At 45.4% G+C, this 26,062-nt stretch overlaps 1 protein-coding gene across 8 annotated transcripts; it reads left to right on the top strand.

Annotated features, from left to right (window-relative positions):
- The first annotated feature begins 716 nt into the window (after positions 1-716).
- Positions 717-23,560, top strand: LOC108399421 (zinc finger protein 12-like). 8 transcript variants are annotated; one of them, XM_073215005.1, is made up of 8 exons: positions 717-1,038; positions 1,144-1,258; positions 5,513-5,637; positions 9,621-9,663; positions 11,692-11,745; positions 12,340-16,394; positions 16,677-16,772; positions 18,497-23,560. In XM_073215005.1, the coding sequence occupies exons 6-8, from the start codon at positions 16,121-16,123 to the stop codon at positions 19,585-19,587; spliced, it is 1,461 nt and encodes a 486-aa protein (XP_073071106.1). In that variant the 5' UTR covers positions 717-1,038; positions 1,144-1,258; positions 5,513-5,637; positions 9,621-9,663; positions 11,692-11,745; positions 12,340-16,120; the 3' UTR covers positions 19,588-23,560. The 8 variants fall into 8 exon arrangements, with proteins under 8 accessions (XP_073071106.1, XP_073071107.1, XP_073071105.1 ...); XM_073215006.1 differs by lacking the exon at positions 5,513-5,637; XM_073215008.1 differs by having other exon boundaries at positions 718-1,258; positions 16,268-16,394.
- Positions 23,561-26,062: the final 2,502 nt, after the last annotated feature.

Consider the following 26,062-nt stretch of genomic DNA (forward strand, 5'->3'; position numbering starts at 1 on the left):
GGACTGTTACTAGAGATAGCAATCTGGCTTCCTGGGCTGTTTATTGTAGATAAGTGGCTGGTTTCTGGGTAGGTTGGGTGAGGGGGAGTTGGTAGGTCAGAGTTCTATTTCTATACATGGTCTGGCCATTGACTGTTTGTATATTCAGTATCTCATGTATTAATTTCATGATCGCCTTATTCTAATATTTAGGCAGGGGTTTTTGAGTCCTGAGAATTATTTCAAGTGTTCCTCTAGAGTAAAAATACCGAGAAATGTAGCCTCTGATTCCTTATTTGCGAAATCGGGATAATGGTACCTATTTTGGGAACTGCCGAGGGGGCTAAAAAACAGGCGTTTTTTCACGGTAAAGTGCTGGACTCAGACCCCCTCGGATAGTAGACTCCGAGTTGAGGTACTCAGGGACGCCGCCACAGCCAGGTCCCGGACAGACAGCCGAGGCTGGGGCAACCGTGACCCGATGGCACAGTGGGAACCGGCAGCGACGTGGAAGAGGGCGAGGTCACCAACAGCCCGTGGGTCCACTGGGGCCACTGCAGGAGTCGCCTCCCGCTGGACTGGTCCACCACACAGGGCCACCCACCCACACCCGGTATCCCATGGCCAGAAATACCACATGCCCAGCGGAAGCGCTTTGCCGCAGAGGCTGCCGGGAGTTGTAGTTCTGCCAGGTACAGTGGCGCTATGCTGTGCCAGCAGGTCTCTGAGTGCCATCCGTGTATTTCCGGACTCCAGGCTGGTCTCGCGGCTGCCAGCACCCCGGACCTGGCTGGCTCTGAGGCCCTGGGCTGCACCTCGGACGCGTGGTCCCCTCCGCTCTCGGTCGTAGAGGGGGCATGTGTGGCAGATCCATGACTGCAGAGCCAGCGACGCTGGGAGGGGGTTCTCCTCCGGGGTCTGGGTGGGCGGCTCCATCTGACGTCCACTGCGGAGCGTCCGGGTTCCTGTCTGGTTTGGGGCTGGGGATGTGGGCAGCCTGGGTCTCACTCCTTCTCCGTCCTCCCGCAGCTCAGCCTCATTGGAGCCCACCGTCCGCAGGTGATAGCACAGGGGACCGGGTAACTCGTGGCCCTGGTGAGAGGAGAGCCAGCTCTTCCCCGAATGGTTCCCGTCCCTTGATCTGGAGTTTCATTACCCATCCAGGTTCCTGAACTCTGCTCCAGCAGCCGGGTCTTCTGTGGGCGAAGAGGAACAGCTGAGGAAAACCCCACCAATTTGGATGCTCATCAAGCCTGCAGACCCCACATTGCAGCCAATGGTAGGCTATGAGCTGTGAGGGCAGGGAAGGATATGAAATTATTGCTATTTCAGGAGTCTTCCGTGTCCGTCTTCATCCGACGAACTATGGAGTCTGGGTCAGGCACTGAGGAAGCCCAAGTCCCATCCTGGGCTGGGGTCCTATGAAGATGCGGGTTGCGTGAACAGATCAGGGCCGCTGAGGTGGGGGTGCCCTGATAATCATCTCTGGTGGATGAGTGGCCACCGGGAAGGAGGGCAGTTCCAATTGAGGATCGCGTAAGTAAAGGTCACACTTAAAAATAAGATCTGCACGGGTGAAAGGGGGAGAAAGGGTGTTCCAGGAGGAGGGAACAGTATTGCAAAGAAGAGTGCAGTGAGTGGGCTCTGCTGGATTTGGCGCCGTGGAGACCATCGGGGAGGCTGGAGGAGGTTCAGAGAGCAGATCAAGTAGGTCCCGTTGGTGCCCCACGTGTTTTAAGCAAGGCAGTGGCGCGGTTATATTTGTCTTTTGGTACCAGTAATGAGTAGAGGTGAGGGGATCTGAGCTGGAGGAGTGAGAAAAGTGAGTAGGGGGATGTTCTGCTACAGATTGGTGAAGCTCTGTCCACGGGGCCCAGGTAAGGGGAGGTGGGGCAGTGTGAGCTCCTGTTTGCAGACCAATGGACTGGGGCCGACAGACTGATGTCATAGTTAAGTCTTGATAAGGTCAAATGTATCCATTTTTTCCATTACGACTTGAATTTGGGTCTTCTACAATCCCTAATTCTTCTTTACCAATATCAATTAGTAATATTAGAAAAACCTCAGTGTATAGCAAAGTAAAAAAAAGAAACCTTTGTACTTATCAAGATTGAGCAAAAATCGAAAATTTACTTTATTTGCTTCAGATTTTCTAAAGAACTAAACCCTGGAAATACTCCCTGGAGCCCTTTTATACCACTCCCTGCCCCCCAAATCCATTTTCCTTCCTCTCACTCAGGTAACAACTGGGATTTCTATGTATCCTTACTGTTTTTATTTACTTACTAGATATAAAAGTCATCATAAACTATATGGTGTTTTTGCGTGGTCATTACCTCTCCCTATATTTCTTTTGATTTGTCTTTTTCTTAATTTTAGTATTTTTTTTCCCCATATATTCTAGATACAAATCCTTTTCGGCTTATATACATTGCTGAACTTTAATAGAATTGGATTGGGCCTGGTGTTTCTCTGATGGGTATATTTTTGAGTATGGATCCGTTTCACTTAATGTTGAGTAGTTTATTCAGTTTTCTATTGCTTTGTCAATTTTAGCAATTTATATTTTTCTAGAAAATTGTCCTGTTTAGTTTCACATTTATAGCATTAAATTATTTATAGTGATCTCATAAAGTAAAAATATCTGTACTATACCTGAAGTTGTCTCCTTTTCCATGTTTAAAATTTTATTTTTGCTTTCTCTTGTTTTCCTGATCAATTGGACCTGAAGTTAGTCTATCTTACTTAAATGTAGTTTTAAATACAAACCAATTATGTCCTTTAGTCTTAATAAATCCTTTCCAAGAGTTGACTTCAGTTTTTGTTTGTTTGTTTGTTTTTTGGGCAGAACTTCCAACTTAAAAGTCATAGTAGTAGTAATAAAAGTTGCATTAGTAGAAACAAAGAATTCCTGAATACCTTTCATCTAAACTTCCCAAATATTAACATTTTCCCACATTTGTGTAGGGGGTCGGAGGGATTTCAAGGCTGATTTAGGAAAAAGATGCCACCGGAGGTGACAGGAACTCACACAAGTTTTTATTAAAGCCTTTTTTATGCATGCACACTGGGGCGAGTCCCTTGCAGCATGAGATCATCCGGAGGGTGGGGCCCGGGGGCCACTTCCCAGGACGGAGAACAACTCCTCCGTATCTCTGGGTCAGGGACGCTTGGGGTCTTCATAGCCACACAGTTTATGTTATCCATGGTTACCAGAGGTTGGGTGCAGTTTCAGGGGGTAGGCAAAGCAAGCGGGTTCCAAATGACTAAAAATCTGCTGATACTTGGGCTATCTTTAAAACAATTGCATGTGTTCACATTGCAGTATGGGGCTATGGGTCTTTTGAGCCAACGGCAGCTTGCTGCGCAGAAATGAGCACCCCAGGGGTTACTCAGCAGAGGCCCTCTTTGACTCGTTTTTTCTCTCAGTGTGCTTTTTCCTTCCGTAACTCCCCCTCCGTTCATATGTGTGGGCAGATATACTTCAATGTACATTTCCCTAAAAGACATTTTGTCACACACCCACAGCAGAATGATCAAAATCAGGAAATTAGCATTAACACTACGTTTCTAACCCACGGATCTTACTCAGCTTTCACTGCTTGTCCCAATAATTCCCTTTCTAACTAAAGGAAATCTCAGATCATATGTTGCTTGTTTCTCACCTCTCTTTTGTCTCCCTTACTCTGAAACAGTTCCCCAGTCTTTCATTGCCTGTAATAACATTGACCTTTTGGAAGACTACAGGCCAGTTATTTCGTAGAATGTTCCTCAATTTAGGTTTGATTCAGGTAATATATTTGTGGCAGGATTTATTTACCTGTGCCATTATTTCTTTGATTTCTTTTTAAATCTCTGCTCATACTTGTTTCTTTTATGTCTTTTGGGTTTCTTTTCTTTTTTTTCTTTGTATGCTATATCCTGCTTTGGATATCATTAATTTTCAGTTTTTATTTAATGTGGCTATAATTTTCCTTTTAAGTATGTGTTTGTAAATATCCACCAACTTTGATATGTAGTATTTTTGCAGTTGTTAGAAATATTTTTACACTCCTTTTATTATTTGGTTTTGTGAGTGGCAGTTATGCAATCATGACCTCTAAAAGTTTATTTTTTTAGCTTATTTGTCAATCTCTATAACTACTCGGATGTGCTTAAAAAAAGGGTATATTTTCTAATTCTGGAGAACATTTTTCTGTCTTATCCAATAGATCAAGCTTTTGCGTTGTTACTCATGTTATCTATTTTTACCATTCTTTTTTGTATCCTAGATCTTCGTTTCTAAAAATGTACACTAGGATCTTTTCACTGTGATAGATGTGTCCGTTTCTCCTCATTGCGTCAGTGTTTCTTGTTCGTGCGTAAGAGCTGCCCACGCAACACGTACACTCGCAGACCCTAGGATCTAGGTGGCTCTGGTCCTTGCTTTGTCTCTTTTCAATAGTTGGCCTTTCTTGGTTTTTGTTTATCTTGTATTCTTTTTAAATGAATGCTGAACATTGTGTGGGGGGCGGGGCAGAGACTTCTGGCTGTCGCTGTGTGTGGCGCCGGGAGGGCAGGAGGTTGGTGCGGTGACACCCACGGGCGCGCGGCTGGGCTGACATCTGTTGTTATGGTTACCCCGGGCCGTAGGCCCTGCTCCATGCTTTGAGTGGGCGGGCTGCACCCCGCTGCGTGGCGCTGACTCTCCGCATTGGCTGCCCCGGTGGTGGTGGGGCGGGGGCGCTTTCTTTCTCTCCGAGGAGGGCCCTGGGTCCCTGGCTTTGCGGGGGGGCTGCCCCTCCCCCGGTGGTACGGGGCTCCGAGAGGCTGAGCCCAGCACCGGGCCTGCCCCTCTTCTAGGGTAGAGGGCTTTTCCCCCTTGGCCCTGCCAGATGCCCTAGGTCTTACCTGTGCTCTGGGAGCAACAGCGCTTGCTGCTCTTTTCCAGCTGCGCAGAAGGAAGAGAAATTTGTTCCTCAGAAGAGAAATTTCTGGAAAGATGGGGCTTCCCGTGATTCTCAGTATGGAAGCCACTCCCTTCTCCAGAACTTCACTGCCCAGGGAGTCTGTGTGGTCTCCTGCCCACCCCTAATCTTTCCTGCGAGCACCCAGGCCTGTCTTAGTCATCTGTGACTGTGTAACAAATTGTCACAGATTTAGAGAATTAAAGCAACTCGGGAGCTCCGGTTCTATGAACCATAAGCCCAGGTGGCTGGTTCTGGGCTCCCGCTCTGGTCTCCCCAGGCTGAAGTCACAGCGTGGGGCGATGGGCCTCACCTGGGGCTCTGCGGAGCCTGCTCAGGCCCACGGGAGGGTTGGGCGAGACAGTTTCTGGCAGCTTTAGGCCAGAGCCCCCGGCTCCTTGCCAACCGTTGGCTGAGGTCCTTGCTTGGCTCCCTCTCATGCCGTGCGTCCATTCTCAAAGCCAGAAATGCGGTGTGTGGGCCCTTCGTGGGTTTCCACTCTTTCTGACTCCCTTACCTGTTCCAGCCTGTTTCCACTCTTGTGGAGGTGTCATGGGAGACTCACCATGTGGTCTGTTTATTTCCAGGTGTTCTTAGTGTTTCTGCAAAGGCTTAGACTCAGACGGTAGCTGGGGCTCAGTCCTGTCTGTGCGCTCAAGCTCATTTCTACCCACAGCGGGTCTCGGAGGCCAAGCTGAGCCTCCCACTGCTGGTGAGTTCTCAGCAGGAGGATGGAGCTTTGGCAATCTGAATTGGCCCAGTCCTCAAGTCTGGGCATGCTGGGAATAGAGTGATTCTTGTAAAGAAGGTGACCTGGGGAGAAGCAATCTGCTTTGGGAAGAGGGACCCCTCTCTGAGGCCTCTCCGTTGCTTAGGGCTGAAGTTGGAGGTCACAGGAAGCAGCCCCCAAAGCAGTGTCCCTAAAATAGCCAAGGACCCGCTTGTCGGCAGAGTAGAGTTGGGTGATATCATCGAATCAGGGGGTTATCTAGGATTTGGTTTAGGGGAAGGTTTGCTAGGAGGAGAGGGGGATTCCTGCTGTAGGGTGTGAGGAGCATGGACTAGGAGGAAAGGGACACCCAGGATTCTCAGGAGGATGGTCCCAAGTACCCAGACCTCTACACTCTGATGCATTTACTCTGTCCTGTCTGTTTAGCTAGATCTTTAGCTCATTCATCCCACCACCGCCTCCATACCTGACTTCTGATGATACGTAAAGCCCTTTTACATATCTAGTTTAGTTCAAGTCCTTTTACAATAATTTAGTTAAGACACAGAAGTTGCTTTCTTAATCTAAGAGTATTTCATTTTCCCTTCTCATGTTAAAGACAGCAGAAAATGGGCATGAGAGAGGTGTTCAGAGCCGCCCAGCTTTCTAGAGGCCGAGCCAGCACTAGCCCCAGGGCTCCTGTCCGCCAGGGGGGTCTTCCTCCTGGGTGCTACAGTTCACCGCTCAAACCCACCCCTTCCTGCCTTCCACCCTTCAGACCTTCTGGCAGGTTTCCTCTCCTCCAGGGGAAGGACTCTGACAGGAGGTCATGGAGAGAAAATCCAGTAAGATGATATATGTATATTTTAATGAAATATTTCAACATTAAACAATGAGCACATGTTTATTATTAAAAAACTTAGAAAATGTCATATGTAAAAACAAACATCTTAGCATGCAAAGGTAACCACTGTTCACATATGGTGTGTTTTCTTCAGAGTGTTTTCATTCTGTGTTTCTAAGAACCCATTCCACGTGCCAAAGGTGATATGCGCCAACAGGAAAGGGAGGAAAGGATCCCCACCTAGTGTTTTAGACCCATGCTGTTGGGTCTGCCTTCCTGTATGAGGTTCCCAGGCCTCACTAACAAAGTATGGTAACACAAGCTGAGTGGCTAAAGCCACAGAAATTTGATCTCTTACAGTTCTAGAAGTCGGAAGTCCCAGGTCAGGTGCGGGCAGGGTGGGTCCTTTTGAGGCTGGGAGGGAGGGTCCACTGCAGGCTTCTCAGCTCGTGGAGGTTTGGTGGCAGCCCTTAGCATCCCTTGGTTTCTGCTGCATCACCCACCCTGATCTCTGCCTGCATCTTCACGAGCATTCTCCCTGTGTCTGTGTCCAGATTTCCCCTTTTCATAAGGACACAGTGCTGTTGAATTAGGGCCACCCCAAAGACCTCATTTTAACGCGGTCATTTGCAAAGACTCTAATTTCTAAATAAGGTCACATTGTGAGACACTGAGGGCGAGGGCCCCAGCATACTTTTGGGGATTAACAACAGTTCAACCCAGACCCTTTTCCTGGCAGGCTGCTATCTCAGGGAATGCCCGAGTGGCACAGCCCCAAGAGTCATCATAAAGAATAGGCTCGCCTCACTGGCTGCGGTCTAATAACGTTTCACTCTCACGACCCATTTTGAGTTTCTCCCAGTTTAAAGATGAAGTTCTGTCTGCTCCTCGGCTCTTCCCTCTCCTCACTGGATTTCTCTTCCCCTCCAGGGTCAGGCTGTGAGGAGGGGGACATAGAGAAGAGTAGCAGAAATACCTCCTCAGTTGGTGCTGCTCACAGCTTCCCCCTGCCTGATGCAGGCTGCTCTCCATGAGGCAGGAGGCTGCAGGGCCTCTAACAGACACCTGTGCCAACCCCCCACTCCATGCTCCCACCTCCCAGGGCTGGCTTTCTTACCCTGGGCAGGCAGCCTGTCTGATCAGTGTCCTTGCAATCACGGTCAAGCGTGCCCACTCTCCACTGGGCTCCTGAAAACTCTTGCATCCTTGTTCCAACAAATGCAGGCGGTGAAGGTGGCTCCCTCTCTTGCCCCCCTCCTCACTTGGCCACCGTGGTGGCCTTGGCCAGCCTCTGACTTCCAAATTCTTCAGCTGTGAGGGTGGCTTCTACTCTGGGTCTCCGTGTGCTTCCTGGCCTCACAGGGACTCTCTCATGCTCCCCTCTGCTGAATCACCACGTACCTAGGAGTTTGTGCCTGGGGGTGCAAAATGAGTGTACGCTTTCCACAAGCTCCCTCCAGTCTCCACGAATAGTTCTCGTGGCCTGGGAGTGGAGCAGTCCCCCGGGGAGAGGGGAGGAAACCCCCCACCCCAGGCTCTCCTTCAGTGATTCCCTGTTCCCAAAGGAAGCTGTGCGGGGGGTGTCTAGCAGCTCCTGCTTAGAATTTGGTGTCTGTGGGATTTAGCTACAGCTCCAGGGCACTCGGGAAAATCCCGTCCATCCCTCCCTTCCCTGTCTGTGTTCATACACTACTGGTATTGATGGAAGGGCTTTCCAGGCCAGGTATTTCTTTTGTAATATTTTAAGTTGGTTCGTAGCTCGGCATGCTTTAATTGTATCATAATTGTTTAACCAATCTCTTATTTTTAAGCACTTAGGTAGTCTCCAATTTTTAAGCAACACCCTCAGAATTCTTAATGGAGTTTCCGTAATTCTAGAGTTTTAGTGTCTCTGCAGAATTCTTGGATCAAACTCCAGTGTGTCTCTGTCCTGAGTAGGAATATACCTAAGACCAGCTTCGTGTCTGTTCAGGAGAGAGATAGGTGTGGGGTCCAACTGATGGTTCCAGCCACAGTAAATTTGCTCCTGAACCTTCGTGTTCCTGTTCCCTGGGAAAATGAGGAAAGGAGGAGGAGGGCTCAGGAGAAGCCATCAGATCTTGTCTCGTATTTGGTAAGTGGCAGAGCCAGACCAGGACCGCTTCCTGGGCAGAGAGCAGCTCAGGCAGCCAGGACAGCTCCTGATAAAAGTCACTGTTGACAAACCGTAACCACAAGAGAGAAGCAGGCCCCAGGTTCATAAGCTTCCTGTTGCCTTAGCTAAGCTCCATTTAATGGACTCCGCCTTCAAGAACCCATTGTAGGATTTTGCAGTGAATTTTCCTCAGCACCTGCCAGGGCAGGGCTGGTGATAGAAGTTTCAGGTTAGAAGGTTAGTAGGCTACAGATGTCTTTAAAATAACCTTTTTAAGAAATGATAATATATGAGATGCCTTTTTGTCATAAAAGAACTTAGAAAATTGGAAAATTCATCTAAGTGCAAAGAAAAAAATTTTTAAATGGTCATTATCCAACTACCCCATGCTGATTACTACTATTACCTGTTTGTCTTACATCATTTCAGAGACTGAATGTGAGTGAGTATGAGTGAATGTGTGTGTGTGTTGGTCAAAGTTTTCAACTGCTCTCTTCAGTTATCAGTATGCTAGTGATAAGTAATTTTCTATGATTTTATTTTCATTACCTACATAGTATTTATTTTCCTTTGGGTGTAGATATTTATTCCCTTTGGATGTAGTATATTTAACTAGTCCTCTGTAGTGAGCAATTTGGTTATTTCTATCTTTTTCAGAGTCTTTCCAAATTGTAATAAATATCTTGGCAGCTAAATCTTTGCCTGAACTTCAGAATAAATTTCTATTAGTTATATTTCTGGGTAATGGTGGAGGGGCAGGTAGTGAATTGCACATTGGCTACTGAGATGGAGATGCATATATTCATTAAGTAGAGAAAGGAATCTGAGTTCAGCATTCACAGGATTGGGTCCCCATCAAGTCCCGGCTGAGGGCTTTGCTCTGATGAGGGGCCCCTGGCAGAAGCCTCTCCTCCCCCGTGCGTGGGGGTGGCAGCAATGGGGTCGGAGGCTGGAGGCAGGCCTGGTCGCTTACATCCCTCCCCCCTCCCCCGATTTCTGCCTCCGCAGGTGTCTGCTTTTCCCAGACCAGCAGGGAAGAACCATGCACCAGGTGAGTGTGCAGTTTCCTTATACTGTGCTCTTTTTCACCAAAGTTTCAGGATCCTTACAAGAATGCCTCCTATAAAACAGAATGCAAACAGAAAGAGGATCAGTGAGGCTGTGAAGAGCAGGAAGATCAAGGCCATGGGACAGGACGTGGAGGAAGCACAGAGGCTGCTGGAATTGCTAGCTGCCTTCTAAATCTAGGCCTGACACTTCTGGCCCTTTAAAAAGACAGGTTGCATCCAGAGTGTGACTTGCAATGTCCGTCTGGGACAAACACATCAACCTCACAGGGAAAGTAAAGCTTTTCTGGGTATCTCCGGGGTGACGTGGAGCCCCAGGCACCTGAACAAAGCAGCAGATCAGCAGCTTGTTACTTCCGTGTGAACAGTGGGTGTGTTGTCAGTGCAGAATTCTGTTGTTTGGGGAATCAGGATGCTCAGGCCTTGCTGTGGTTCACACTGGCCTGTGTAACGGGCTGCACTAGCTCAGGGAATGAACAAATAGCATGTTCTTCAGGTTACTTTTCATGATGATTTTTGACACAGATGGAGACCAAACAGCTCCAAGTGTCGGTCTCTGCAGGGGTGTGGAAAGGGGGTGGTTCTTGCTCTGCAGGCCTTTCTTCTGAGTCTGAAGGGACAGCCTCCCTCCCTCTCCTCAGGACTGAGCCCTCGCCTGCCAGCCCTCCTCCTCCTTTGCACCTTTTCTCACTGGGTCATCATTACTTTTCTCAGACCTTAGTGACGTTGCTTTCCGTCAGCTGGTCCATATCCACAGATCCCTCTACTCCTAAAGGGCCTCTCTCTTTGCCCTGAGCTCTAGGGATGCATGAACAGGAAGTGTGCTGTTCAGAATCCTTGAAGTTACAAGAGCTAGAAACCCAGGTGGAACTAGATTGGGACAAACCCAGAAGCCAGGCAGCACCCAGAGCTGTGGGAAGAGCAGGTCTGCAGCCAGGACTCAAGACAGTTCCACACCACGCATCTTTTTGTCCCTTGGCCCTGTTTCTGTGACTTTCTTCTCTCATGCTGACTTCATCCATGTGATTGGAGATAGGATGACTGTCAGCTCCCAAGCCTCACCCTTACAAGTTTTGCTGTGGAAAGGGACCAAGGCTCCTTTCCTACAACCAGTTTGCAAGATCTTTGGTGAGGTTCCATTGGTCCAGCTTAGTTCAGGCTTAGGCTCAGGGGATGGTGCTGTGGTGGGGTGCTCCCAGGAGCAGGTGCCTGGGAGAGGGGGCTGGGAGTTGGTCCCAGAGGAGGACAGGCCTGGTGGACAATGGTTACAGCTGTCCACTCCAAGAAGAAGAGCATTGACAGGTTCTTGCTTCTAGCTCAGGGACCTGTCTTGACAGGAGTGTCTGTGCTTAATAAAGCCAGGACTCTGTGGACGTTTGATGCCAGAAATATCTGGGCACAGGACCAGTATGAGAGATTGAGAGCAAGGTGGTGACTCCACAGCCTTCTTAGAGGAGAGAGCTGGCCCTGGCCCCTCCGACTTGTATGTGAGGCCAGTTTCATTCGGTGTCTTGGGGCAGGTGTGGGGAACCTCCCTGCTAGAGTTCCCTGCAATACAGTTGCTGACAGTAATGCAGCTCCTGTTGAGCATGTATGTGCTGGTCTCTTGTTTCTCATATATGACTTCATGAATAAACCTGTGAGATGGCTATTATCAGATGCCCTTCTCTTGTTTTACAGAAAAGCTGGAGATACTAAACACATTGCCTGAGATCTTACATTTCTGATATGGAGTTGGGATTTGAGTGTAGACAGACAGATGTAGAACTGGGCCCGTAATGATTGAACTACACTGTGGTTCTATCAATACCAGACCCCCAGCAAAGGAGCCCAGTGGTGTTCATGCTGTCTAGACCTGCCCTGTCCAGTATGGTAGCCGTCGGCCATGGGCCAATGCTGAGCACCCGAAGTGTGGTTAATGTGACTGTGGGCCTGCAGTTTTAATAGATATTTAAATTCTAAAATAACCGGAGCAAAATATTTTTCCATTAAACACTTTATTGTTTTTATAGGACTACATTTCACCAAGTGAAATTGGAAATACAGTGTCTGAATTGAAGTGTACTGTAAGTGGAAAATACACACCAGGTTTTGAAGATGTGCTATAAAAATAGAATGAATATATCACTGATTTAAAAATAATGATTATATGTTGAAATGATATTTTGGATGTATTTGGTTAAGATACTAAATTCACTTTCTTTAACTTTCAAAAATGTGATTACTAAAAATTTAATTTTTTTAGCCGCTTTATTGAGGTATGATTGACATGAAAAAATCTACATGTTTAAGGTCCAGCCATACCTCGTTTTATTGCACTTTGCAGATATTGCATTTTTTACAAATTGAAGGTTTGTGGCAACCCTGAATCAAGCAAGTCTGTTGGTGACATTTTTCCAGCATTTGCTCACTTTGTGCCTCTGTGTCACATTTTGGTAATCCTCATGATACTTGACACTTTCTCATTATTACTGTATTTTGTGCAGTGCCTGTGATCAGTGATCAGGGCTTGCTGAGAGCTCAGATAATGGTGAGCTTCTTTTAGATACAATGCTACACACTTAACAGACTACAGTGTAGTGTAAAGGTAACTTTTATATGCACTGGGAAACCAAAAAATTTATTTGCGTCGCTTTATTGCACTATTCGCTTTATTGCAGTGGTCTGGGATCAAACCCGCACTATTTCCAAAGTGTGCCCATATACAGCCTGATGAATTTAGAGATGAAATCTTCACCACGATCAAGGTCTTAAACTTATCCATCACCTCCACAAGTGTCCTCCCACCTCCCTTCTTAAGTATATGTATGTAATATACATTTAAATATATAGTGTATATGTATCATTTATATATATTTGTAGTAAGAGTGTTTAATATAAAGTCTACCCTCTTAGCAAACTTTTAAGCATACCATGCAGTGTTAACTATAGGCATCAAGCTGTACAGCAGACCTCCAGGACTTGTTCATCTTCCATATCTGGAACTTTGACCCCTCTGACTAACATCATCCTATTGTTCACCTCCTCCCAGCCCCTGGTAACCACCATGCTACTCTTTAGTTCTATAAGTTTGTTTTAGATTCCTCATGAAAGTGGGATCATGTAGTATTTGTCCTTCTGTGTCTGGCTTATTTCATGGAGCATTGTGTCCTCCAGGTCCATTCATGTTTGTTGCAAATTTTATTCTTGTGGCTAATATTCCCTGTGTGTATATATCACATTTTCTTCATCCATTGATGGACACGTAGGTTGTTTCCATCTCTCGGCTATTGTGAATAATGTTGCAAGGAACATGGTTGTACAGATATTTCTTTGAGATCCTGCACTCAGTAAGATCACATCATCTGCAAACAGAGATATTTACTTCTTCCTGATTATGATGCCTTCTATTTCTTCTTATTGCCTAATTGCTCTGGCTGGACTTCCAATACTGTGTTGAATAGGAGAGGCAAGAATGGGCATCCTTGCCTTGTTCCAGGCCTTAGAGAGAAAGCTTTAAGCTTTACACATTGAAAGCTGTGGGCTTTTTATAAATGCCCTTTATTGTGTTGAGGTAAATTCCTACTACACCTAATTTGTTGAGTTTTTATCATGAAAGGGTATTGAACTTTGTCAAATGCTTTTTATGCATCTGTTGAGATGATTATTTGATTTTTATCTGTCCTGTTAATGTGCTGTATCACATTGATTTTTGGTTGTTGAACCATCCTTGCATCCCAGGGATAAATCCTATTTTAATGTGCTGAGGGTTTTTGCATCTGTGTTTATTGGGATATTGGCCTGTAGTTTTCTTTTTTTGTGGTGTCTTTGTCTGGTTTTGGTATCAGGGTGATTCTGGCCTCGTAGATTGAGTTTGGAAGTGTCCCCTCTTCTTTTTTTTTTTTTAAAGAGTTTAAGAAAGATTGGTATTAATTCTTCAAATTTTTGGTAGAATTAATTCATGAAGGTGCTGGGCATTTCTTGATTGGAAATTTTTTGGTTACTTTTTCATTCTCTTTGTGCCTGGTCCATTCAGGCTTTCTATTTCTTCTTGATTGAGTATTGGTAGGTTGTATTTTATTTTAGGATGTATCAGTTTCTACTAAGTTGTCTAATTTATTGGCTTGTAATTATTCATAATGGCCCTTCTTAATTGTTTTTATTTCTATGACATTTCTGATTTTATTTATTCCAATCTTCTCTCTTCAGCCTACCTAAGGGTTTGTTGATTTTATCTTCTCAGAAAACCAACTCTCAGTTTTGTTGATTCTTTTCTATTATTTTTCTATTCTGCATTTTATTTATTTCTGCACTAATCTTTATTATTTCCTCTCCTGCTAATTTGGGCTTAGTTTGTTCTTTTTTTTAGAAGTGCAGTTAGGTTGTTTATTTGAGATCTTCTTTTTTTCTGTAGGTGTTTTTGCTATAAACTTCCCTCTTAGTACTGCTTTGGTTGCATCTTGTAAGTTTTGGTCTGTTGTGGGTTTTGTTTTTCTTTGTCTTAGGTATTTTATAATTTTCTTTTTTATTTCTTCATTGACCCAGTGGTGTTTAAAGGTGTGTTGTTTGACTTCCACATACTTTTTTAATTTTCCTGTTTTCTTTCTATTATTGATTTCTGGTTTTCCATTGTGATCAGAAAAGATACTTGGAATGATTTCAGTCTTTTTAAATTTGTTAAGATTTGTTTTGTGACTTGGCATATGATCCATTCCAGAGATTGTTCTGCATGCTCTTGAGAAGAATGAGTATTATGCTGCTCTTGGGTGGAATATTGTATATTATATTTTAGGGCTGTTTGATCTATAGTGTTGTTCAGTTCTGTTTCTGTATTGATTTTCTGTCTGGCTGATCTATCCATTATCAAGAGCAGGGTTTTGATTCTCCTACTATGTATTGCTATCTATTCTCCTCTCTGATTTGTCAATGTTTGCTTTGTGTATTTAGGTGCTTTGATGCATTTTCCTGTTAAGTGGAACCTTGACTTTCTTTGTCTCTTGTGACAGGTTTTGACTTAAAGTCTATTTTGTCTGATAAAAGAATAGCCATACCAGCTCTCTTTTGATTATCATTTGCATGGACTATCTTTCTCCACCCCTTCATTTTCATCCCATCTGTGTCCTTAAATCTAGAGTGAATCTCTTGTAGACAGCATGCAATTGGATCTTGTTTTTTATCCATTTGGCTATATTATTTGTTTTAATTTGGGGAGTTTAGTTCATTTACTTTTTTTACAATCATTTAAAGTAATTATTGATAGGCAGGGACTAACTCTTGCCATTTTGTTGTTTTCTGTTTTGTAGTTCTTTTGTTCCTCTCTTGTCTTTATTGTAGTTTGAGGGTTTTTTTGTAGAGATATGGTTTGATTCTTTTCTCTTTGTATTTGGGTCTATGTGTGTGGTTTCCATGAAGCTTGCATGTAATATTTTATTTTTACAACATCCTATTTTCACCTGATAACAACTAAGCTTCAATCGCATACAGAAACTACATTTTTACCTCCCCTCAACACACACATTATTTATGACAGATTTTACTTCCTTTTATGTTGTATTTCCATGAATGAATCTGTCAGTATAGTTAATCTTATGTTTGTCTTTTAACTTCTACACTGGTGTTAAAAATTATTTACACCAACATTATAGTATTACAACATTCTGTATACATTAAACTTTTTATTTTGGTCCTTAATTCATTCAGAGAGAGAAGATAAGGGAGTAGGGGAAGGAGAGCCAATCCCTGTCCTGTGCATGTGGAATCTCTGATTTCCTCTTGATACTGCCTTAATTTTGACCATATCTCATGTCAGTGATTGCACCTGAATTTTACTTATTCCCTCCCAGTGATGTCACCTTTCCTCTATATCAGACCATCTTTTGTAGCTTCTGTCCTTAAATACTGTGATGGAGCGCCCATTGCCTGTAGGGAAAACCCTTCATTTGTCCTATGGTCTGGTCTCTGTCTCGCTCTGGTCTCTGTCTCGCTCTAACACGCATGCATGTGCACACACACACACACCCCTTATAATCTATACTGTCATTCCCAACTATTTGCAGTTACCTGATTTTTCTGGGACTCCGTGCCTTTGCACATGCCATGCCTCATGATGGAACTCTCCTTCAGACATCAAAACACCATTTCTCTTTCGAGACTCTGCTCAAGCACAAATGAAGCTTACCTTGGCATTGGGGCATTAAGTTTGCTCTCTTCTTTGTGTCTGTTCTGTGCTGAAATGTACTTCCATCACAGCCTTAGGTGTAATCATATGACACAGAAGTCTTTTATGTTAATCTCACTCCACCAGACCCTAAACACCTTTAGAACAGGAGTGGTGTTGCATTAAGCTTTCAACCCCAAGCACCAGGAATGCCAGTAACATACTGAATCCTCAGTAGATGCTTGCTCACTGAATGAATGAATGAGATCCAGAAGTGAGATTTTTTTTTCTCTCTCTCCCACAAAATGTATGAAGTTAAGGGCATGCTAAGCTTCCTATGTAGCTTAACATGGGGAAACCTGACCTCCAAAGGTGGTAAGACCCACCTCCTCTGCACATTTGCCACAGTACCCTGCCAAGCCCCCAGATTAATCGGGGATGTGCTGTTCCAGGGGTCATTGTCATTCAGAGACGTGGCTGTGGGCTTCACCCATGAGGAATGGCAGCGGCTGGATCCAACGCAGAGGACCCTGTACCGAGATGTGATGCTGGAAAACTACAGCCACCTGGTCTCCTTGGGTGAGGAAGGCTTCCCGGGTTCCCCAGTGATGTCTAAGCCCCTACTTTTCTCTGTTATGTAGAACCTCTTGTGTATGTACTGAAAGCATTTAGCATTGGGTTTCCATCATCAGCAGGTCTTGCTCTGGTCTCATAGGACAATGTGACTGTGGAGTCACCTCCCAAGTGAAATACCTATTATTTGGCCAATATAGACATGTTCATTGTGCAGCCTGAACCTTCTGCTCCCTTTGAAGGCCCAGGTGGCTCAGCATAAATCCTGCAACTATTTCTCGTGAACAGGATGTCTAGTCACCAAACCAGCTGTGATCTCCAGGTTGGAGCAGGGGCAAGAACCATGGATGGGGGAGGAAGAAATCCTCAGATGGAGCTTTCCAGGTGAGACAGAACCCGCTTGCAGGGGGACAGTGGACATCACAAAGCAGAACCTTGGGTGTTTTTGGTGTCAGGCAACTGTTTTTAAAAGCCTTGGATCTGTGGGGACAGTTGGCCTGGGGCCCAGATGATTCCGGCCACCTGCACATATTCACATCACTACATGAATTACTCCCCTTTTCCTGGGTTTTAGAAAAAGACATGTTCTATTTTTACTTATCCTTTTATTCTCTCCTACCATCCCCATCTAAGACCTTCCTTGCTCAGTCTTTCTCTAGAATCTTTAGCCTTACACTTTCCCCCATGGTTATGAAATAGGCTTTCTCATGCTTTTAGAGATTTGTCGATTTGCCCTGTTTTAAAATAACAGTATTATCTTGTGCCACCCATTTTTATTTCAGTTGTCTTTTCTTTCTTTCACTATGAAATGTCTTTAAAAGTTGGCTACCTTTTCTATGATTTTAAATTCTTCTTCTTCAAACCATGTAATATGGACCCATTTTGCCTGATAGGTTTTCACTGAAGCATTTCCCCCATCCCAATGTAATCCCCTGCAGACAAGAGCCTTTATTTTATTCATCCTTATTTCTGTGGGATGTGCATAGTGGATGCTGAGTCCTTCTTCCTTCTAGGACAAGGATCCTTGACTGCTTTTGCTTGGGGCACTCATGCTTAATCAGGGGTACACACCAGAACCACCTGGGCAGCTTTAGAAATACCCTCCTGGCTGGATCCCAACCAAGACAATCCTGATGGGGAAGATCAGTAGGCATTGGTTTTGTCTCTTGAAATTCAGCAATGGGGCTCAGGGACCTTAAACATTCTAAACAAAGGCATGCTGTGGTCCTGTTGGGTAGAGGTGTCAGAGGATTTGGTAGTCAGCCAGGTTTGGTACCAAGGAGCCATGACTGCTGAAAATGGTCATTCAAGCAGTTCTGATTGACACAGCAGGGAAGCTTCCTGGGGCAAGGATGGCCTGCATTCCAGGCCAGGGGACTGCTCCTGTGTCCTTGTCCGGGACTTTGGAAAGGGTGTGTAGGCCCACGTGAGAATAAATCACTGTGGAAGGGACCTTTGGCTCTAAGACAATTCCTTTAGCAACAAGGGGCTCGATGCTTTGATAAAGTCATTTTGGTGTGCTGAACAAGGGGAGCTTGGTGGGGGAGGACCCAGGAAATGCAGGTCAGCAAGTAGCCTGTTTGTGGCCAGGGTTAAAGTGAGGGGAACTCACACACAGTTTCGCTTCTTTCAACCTAGTCCTTTGCTTGTATTTCCTCAACCCCCTTTTCTCCCGATTCCTCCAGAAACCCTAACCTTTCTTTCTTCAGTCACTGCTCAACGTTCCTAAATATGCTCATCACCTGACGGGACCTCCTGCCGTGTCTTCAGTCTTCAGCACATCAGTGCCTGGACTCCATTCCCTCTCACGTCTTCTCTGTCACCCACTTTTACCCGTGTGTGTTTCCACCTTCTTCCCAATTTACCATGTCAAACTTGTTATCAACAAACTACTTATATTCATTGTCAATGTTGCATCCCTATTTTCAGGGTCTCATTTTTTCCCTTTGAAAAGCCAAAGGGCTAGAAAGTATTTGTAGCAGGACCAGGGTTAAGCTGGGCAGTGAGGTTTGTGACTGCAGTTAATCCTCTTTCCAGTCATTTCTGAACTAATTTAGTTCTATGATCTGATAGAAGATTAACAAGTTTGTGTCCTATTGTTTTCCTAGAGGTTTTGCAGGTCGACACCCAAGCAGCCAGACAACAGGAACACCCAGACAAACCTTTGAGGCAAGTTGCATTCCTAGAGAAGAAGGAATTCACCAACCCAGGGTGCTGGGAACATAATACAGTTGGAAAAAACACCTGTCAGAACACAAACCTTGTTCCCTCAGGACGGCAGGTCCATTGGTGCGACTCCTGTGGGACGCGTTTGCAGTGTGACACAAACTTTAGTCCTAATGCATATCTTGCCAGAAGGAGATTTGAGTGTGATGGACAGGGGAAATTATTCCTTTATTCCAAGCTTGAAACTCCACCTTCTGGGGTTTATCTACGTGAATGTAGCCAATGTAGAAAAGTGTTTAGCTGTAGCCAAGCCTTTAATGCTGATCAGGGAGCTGACAGGGGTGAGAAGCCCCAGGCATGTACCAAATGTGGGAAAGGCTTTGACCACAAATCAGAACTCATTACACACGGGAGAGTCCACAGGGGTGAGAAATCCTTCAGAAGAGGTGGACGGTGGGGTGGCCTGCGGGACAAGGATTACCTCAGTGGACGTCAGGGAAACCGTACAAAAGAGCAGCCCGGTGGGAAGGGCAGTCGTGGTAAAACCCTCTCCCAGAAGACAAGCCTGTCCATTCCTGAGGCAGCTCTTGCTGGAGAGAAGCCTTACAAGTGTTCAGAGTGTGAGAAAACCTTCTCCCACAGGTCCCGCCTCATGGAACACCACAGATCTCACACAGGGGAGAAACCCTATGGCTGCAAAGAATGTGGGAAGTCTTTCTCCAGGAAGTCCTGCCTCATTATCCATCATAGAATCCACACCGGGGAGAAGCCCTACAGGTGCAGCGAGTGCGGGAAGGCCTTTTTCCAGAAGTCACACCTCATCCTCCATCAGAGGACGCACACCGGGGAGAAGCCCTATGGGTGCAGCGAGTGTGGGAAGGCCTTCTCCCAGAACTCATGCCTTATCATTCACAAGAGGACCCATATGGGGAGGAAGCCCTACGAGTGCTCCGACTGCGGGAAGACCTTCTCTCAGAAGGCCAACCTCATCAGACACCACAGAATTCACACCAGGGAAAAGCTCTATGGGTGAAATGAGAGGGAAGGTTTCATCCAGAAGCCACAGCATGTCTAGGAATGAAAACCTCTGGATATTCTGAATGTGGAAAATCCTTCAGCAAGAAGCCCAGGGCCACTGGACACAGAGATTCATACTAAGGTGAAATCTTACCAGTTTGGAGAATTGGGAGAACTTTGTTCTCTTAAGTCTGGTGGTAGGATTGTTGATGATGCCCTAGAATGATATATTTTTATAGTCTTTACTTAATTATAAAGTGTATCTGTCCAAAGGAACTGTCGATATTAAGCTTTAAATATGTGAATAAGTTTACCTCATTGAGACAACAAATCTAATAAGCATCAGAACAATCCTGTGGTTTCATTGGTTCTGTCACTGAGGATGCTACATGAAATGAATTTCATTAATTTTTTTAGCTGCCCTGGTAATTGAACATAACTGTGAACTTGTAGACAAACACATCCTAAAATACAGAATGACATGCACACTAAATCATACTCTGTCTTGTAATATACATTATTATTGGAACAATATGAACTTATTATTAAACCAGAAGTCCATGTATCATATCACATACCATTGTCTTTTTGCTTGCCTGCATGTGTTCCAGAACCCCCTGGATCTGGAAACCAACAATTTCATCTCATCTTCTGATATCTCTCAATCGACTGGTCTGTAAGTTTTGTTTTATGTTAAATGTTAAACACGGCAGACTATCTAAAGTGAAAAACATTCCACTGAAAACAACTAGAAATGATGAACAGTAACAGGTAATGTTCTTTTAAATGCATAATTTGGCTTGCAAGAAAATAAATGAAGTTACCAGGTGCCAGCTGGGTAGAGGGAACTTAAACCCAGAAATCAGTTTCTGAGTTGATGCTGTAGTTGCCCTGTGGGTTTGATTTGGTTTACCCAGAAGCTTGGGTTTCAGGACTATAGGAGCTTGAGAAACAAGGCCTCGGCCTTCACACAAGGTATAGAGTTGGCACTGAAGTAACTTACAAATTCAGAAACTCCAAAAGGGAAACAGTGGGCTGGAGAAAAATCTCACTGGCACAGGAAATTTATGGGTCTCTTGTTGGGCTGTGCTGGAGAAAATAGTTAACCCCGATGAGTCATGAGTCCTCATGACTAACATCTCAGAGGAGTTAGAATTTGGAATTCGGCCTATTCATGTCTCAGTTCAAAAACTGAACAATTCACATAGAAATTTGTTCTGGTCTTTGAAACAACTTACAGGAACAAACAGAATATTTTGAGGGTGAAGGAAGACACCCTCAACCCCTGTTTGTCAGGACTCTGACATACAAGCCCATGCTGAGTTCCTAATCCAGAATTACAAAATGTGGGGAGCCAATCCATGATGGAAGCAGACATTTTAATGAAGAGCTCCAGGTATTTTAGGTACTAGAAAAATTACTGTAGGTAATTCCACAAAAATACTTAAAAAAAAATCTTTCTTTCTTAATAATGACAACAAAAAACTGGTTTTACTTGGAAAGAACCACATAGAATATCTAGAGATGAAAAATATAGTTATTGAAATTTAAAGCTTGACGTTAAAATACTTGGTGATCAGGTCAAATGGTAGATTATACTCAGCTGAAGAGAGAGCAGAGAGGAAAATAGTGCTAAGCAGATTCACAGAATTAGGTGTACAGAGAGATGGAAAATGTGGAGGGATGGGTGAGAGACAAAAGATTAAAATGAAAAGAGCAAACGAGTTCCTAAAGGACAAAATACAGGACGGGGAAGAAAAGCAAGCATTCAAAGATATGGCTCAGATTCTGACAAAAGATGTGTTAACAGACTTAAGCTGAACAATATATGCCTAGCTGTATGTCTTGCCAATGGGTTTCTGCCCTGGGAAAGTTTGCTATGAATTCCGTGTGACCAAAGAAATGATAGTAAAATGTTCTTGGGATGAAAGGATTATTCCCAACTTTATCCCACGGTGGCAGGTCAATCAATAAAAACCCATTCACTTAGAGCGAGTCTGCATGCAGCAAGCTGGTCTCTGTCTCTAGGCCTCTCGGCCTGCACAGCCGTCCCAATCTCTGTCCTTGGTGCTGCCACCACTCCAGCCTCTGCCTTGCTCTCCTGCAGCCTTGCAGTCATGTCACTGTGTCACCCAGAACACTGGCAGAGCTCTTTATATAGAGTCAATAGCAACGTATTGCCCACATGTGTGTAGTGAGCTAGCCAACCAGGGCCAGGTGAGAATCCTGGCCACAGGAACTTTCATTTTATCCACATTGGATACATAAAAATTTTTTTTTTCACATCTAGATATGTGGAGAGTTTAGCTAACTACTCCACGGTACTGCTGCCTCTATACCTGTTTTGTCTGGCCATTGACCTGCAGGGACCTGAAGCTGACACCAGCCCCTGGTGCAAGTTCAGGCTCTAGACAGCAGCCACAGAGCTGCAAGCAAACAAAGCTCCCGATGTGCCTTCTCCAGGGTCCCTGTGCTAGAGCCTCCCCTGCCTCCCAGCACCCGAATGCCTTATCTGCCCCTTAGCTAAGCCCCCATGGCATTTACCAAAAACCTGCTCTTTTGGTTTGATTGACCAGTCTGGCCCTAGCCAGGAGCCCTAAAGCATTCCTCGCAAGGACCCTAATATATGCATGTGCCCCAAGTCCAATCTCTGTCACTCTGCCTCAACTTCCCTGTGAGGCCCCTCCAGGCCAGCTGTACTACGTCTAGGCCCTGTGAGTAACAAACTTCTCCATCTCTATTTATTTTGTGTTGTTGAACCTTCTCACTATCTGGCACCTGTGTTCCACTTAACAAATGTTAATTTAACAAAGTCATGACAATTGGCCACAGTAATGGGATGGTAGAGTCCAGTTTGCAACTCATCACGGTAATGCCTTTCAGCTGCAAGGAACTGGCTGCCGGGCTCCCGGGTGGGGGCTTCTTTCTGGGAGCCCCCAGCACTTACTGGTGTGGGTGGATGCTGGTTTGCAATAGGGCTACTGCCTAGTGGAACACTGCTGCTCTTCCCTTCCCCGAGTGCAAGCTCCGAAAGAAGCACCCAGTCCCTGGGCCCTGGAGCACTGCCCGTGGGAGCTGGATTGAGGGCCTGTGGGGCCACCCTCTGCCTGCTAACACTCCACAGAGGGTGACTCTCCCAGAGGTTAGATGTCAGGGGTGTGTTTTGCCAGTGCAAGCACCAGCCCAGGTGCCAGCTGCCAGAATTGGCCACTGCTGCTCTTAGAAGGAGGACAGGGAGGCTCCCCTGGCCACTGTGCTGTGGATGCCACGCTTGGGACTCCCAAGGCCCAGCTGGAGCTGCAGGGACACCTCACTTAGGGAAGGCATGGCTCCCCAAAATGCAGTGGGGGCCTGCAGTCCCCCTGTCACTATACACCTTGCTGCTGGTGCTTCTCAAACCCAACCCCATCAGATAGTGTGGGTCCCACCCCTGGCACATGGTGGAGCAAGACCTAATGGCATGACGCGATGGTCTGAGCACCTGGTGCCAGTGCCACCTGCAACACCTAGAGAGCTAACAAGCTCCCAGCTAAATGGAAAGCCAGTGGAAGCACCTGGGGGGGTGCTCAGGGCTACAGGCACAGACATGCTCTGGGGGCCTGGGGGCCAGCCAGCAACCCTGCTGCCACTGTCCTAGCGAAACAACCCTAATGCTGGCAAGGTGGCCTGGGACACCAGGAGAGGGAAGTGGCCGCCTACCTGTCTGGCTGCCAGGTGCCCATCACGTATCTTTTCACTAACAATCTGTAAGATCAAATCAGCGAGGGATGAGAGAGAATCTGAAACTGGAGACTGTCTGCATATTTGAAAGTTGCTAAGGGAGTAAATTGTAAAAGTCCTCATCACAAGAAAAAAATGAAAAAATTCTGTGAACTGTGTGGTGACAGTTGTTACCAAGACCTATTGTGGTGTTCATTTTGTGATGTATACAGGTTATTGTTGTATACCTGAAACTAATGTGTCAATTATATCTCAGTAAATAAATAAACTAGAAACTTTATGCATCTTGATTCAAAGTATTTTTAAAGACTGTGTACAGCAGAGAGAGAAAAAGGTTCTGCTGGCTGTGGAGGTTGTTTCCTACTAGCTCCAAGCTATTGCTCACAGCCACAGAAATGCAGGCAGAGGCCCAAAACACAAAATCTTTTAAAAGAACCCAGGGAGAGAGTTCACCTTTAAAATGAAGGAGAAGAAATATTTTCTGCATGTTTGCTGTGAGAGAAATTATGTATGCCTGTGTGTATGTATGTATCTATTATCAGTCTATTAATCTCCACCAGATTTCTGACTGGCATTTCAGTAAGTGGCACTGTAAATTTGTCTATTGCCAGGGAGAGGAGGAGCCAAGATGGCACCATGAGTAGGGCAGCAGAAATCTCCCAAAACCATATATATTTTTGAAAATACAACAAATACAACTATTCCTAAAATAGAGACCAGAAGATACAGTACAACAGCCAGGCTGCATCTACATCTGTGAGAACTTGGTATCTCACGAAGGGGGTAAGATACAAGCCACGGCCCAGCGGGATCCAAGCACTCCCCCAACCCCAGCTCACCAGTGGGAGGAAAGGAGTTGGAGTGGGGAGGGAGTGGGAGTGCAGGACTGCTAAATAACCAGCCCTAGTAATCCGCACTGGGAGCGCAGACACACATTGCATGGTGTGCTAGATATTAGGGAAATGGAAAAGTAAAATCTGCGAGTGGGTCCCTGAAGCCGGCTCCCCTGGGGGGGGAAAAAAAGCACATGCTTTTTGAAAGTCTTAAAGGGATAAGAGCCTCACAGCTGGACAGAATCGTCCCAGCACACTCAGCCTAGCAGGCTGGGAATCCTGAGGAACTTCAAGTGCCCCAACCCCCTGGGTGGCAATGCAACCCCGAAGCCCCTCACAGTGATAAGCACCCTGCCATTCATTCCCCCAGCTGGCATGACCCCGCCATAGTGGCTGAGAAGCTGGAGAGCGGCTGCACCCACAGCAACCGCCCAGAGTCTCCTCCCGGCATGCAGCCACCTGGGCCAGACCCAGAGGCCACCGCTGGCACGTAGCGGCCTGGTGCAGGCAGAGGAGGCCAGGACAAGGCATGAAGGGGCGCCGTTCTCACAGGAGAGCACAGCAGTCACGCTAGCCACTCTCTGCAGGGCTCTGGGCTGCCCCAAAGGCTACCCCATCCACAGCAGCTCAGGGGATTGACTGGGACACTGCTCCTGGGGTGTGGGTAACTGACACAGGCAGTGGAGAAGGGCAAGGTGAAGAGCAAGCAGGAGGGGACTTTGTTCTCCCAGCTGATACACATGCAACCTGCCTGTGACTACCTCTAGCACCATGAAAAGGCAGAAGAATTTGGTCCAGTCCAGAATTACCCAGACAACCCACGAGAGAGAGCCTGGGGAGATAGATTTAATGAATCTTCCTGAAAAATAATTTAAAATAAAGATCATAACCATGCTGATGGACCTGCAGAGAAATATGCCAGAGTGAAGGGATCAAGTCAGGAGGGAGAATACAGAAATAAAACAATCTCTGGAAGGACTTAAGAGCAGACTGGATGAGGGTGCAAGAGACCGTTAATGGAATAGAAATCAGAGAACAGGAATACAGAGAAGCAGAGAGAGATAAAAGGATCTCCAGGAATGAAAGAATATTAAGAGAACTGTGTGACCAATCCAGATGGAACAATATTTGCATTATAGGGGTACCAGAAGAAGAAGAGAGAGAAAAAGGGATAGAAAGTGTATTTGAAGAAATAATTGCTGAAAACTTGCCCAAACTGGGGGAGGAAATAATCTCTCAGACCATGGAAGCCCACAGATCTCCCAATACAAGGGACCCAAGGAGGATAACACCAAGACATACACTAATTGAAATAGCAAAGATCAAGGACAAGGACAGAGTATTAAAGGCAGACAGAGAGAGGAAAAAAGGTCACCTCCAAAGGAAAAACCATCAGGCTATCATCAGACTTCTCAAATAAACCTTACAGGTCAGAAGAGAATAGCATGATATATTTAATGCAATGAAACAGAAGGGCCTTGAACCAAGAATACTGTATCCAACATGATTATCATTTAAATATGAAGGAGGGATTAAACAATTCACAGACAAGCAAAAGTTGAGGGAATTTGCTTCCCACAAACCACCTCTACAGGATATTTTAAAGGGACTGCTCTAGATGGAAGGACTCCTAAGGCTAAATAGATGTCACCAGAGAAAATGAAATCACACCAAAGAAAGCAGACCAACCAAATACTAACTAAAGGCAAAAAATAAAATCAACTATTCACAAAAGCAGTCAAAGGAAACACAAAAGAGTACAGAATAAAACACGTAACATATAAAGAATGGAGGAGGAGGAATAAGAAGGGAGGGAAATAAAGAATCATCAGACTGTGTTTATAATAGCTTAATAAGTGAGTTAAGTTAGATGGTTAAATAGTAAAGAAGCTACCCTTGAACCTTTGGTAACCACAAATCTAAAGCCTGCAATGGCAA

This window comes from Manis javanica, chromosome 10, assembly GCF_040802235.1.
Source record: "Manis javanica isolate MJ-LG chromosome 10, MJ_LKY, whole genome shotgun sequence".
In the NCBI taxonomy this organism is placed as follows: domain Eukaryota; kingdom Metazoa; phylum Chordata; class Mammalia; order Pholidota; family Manidae; genus Manis; species Manis javanica.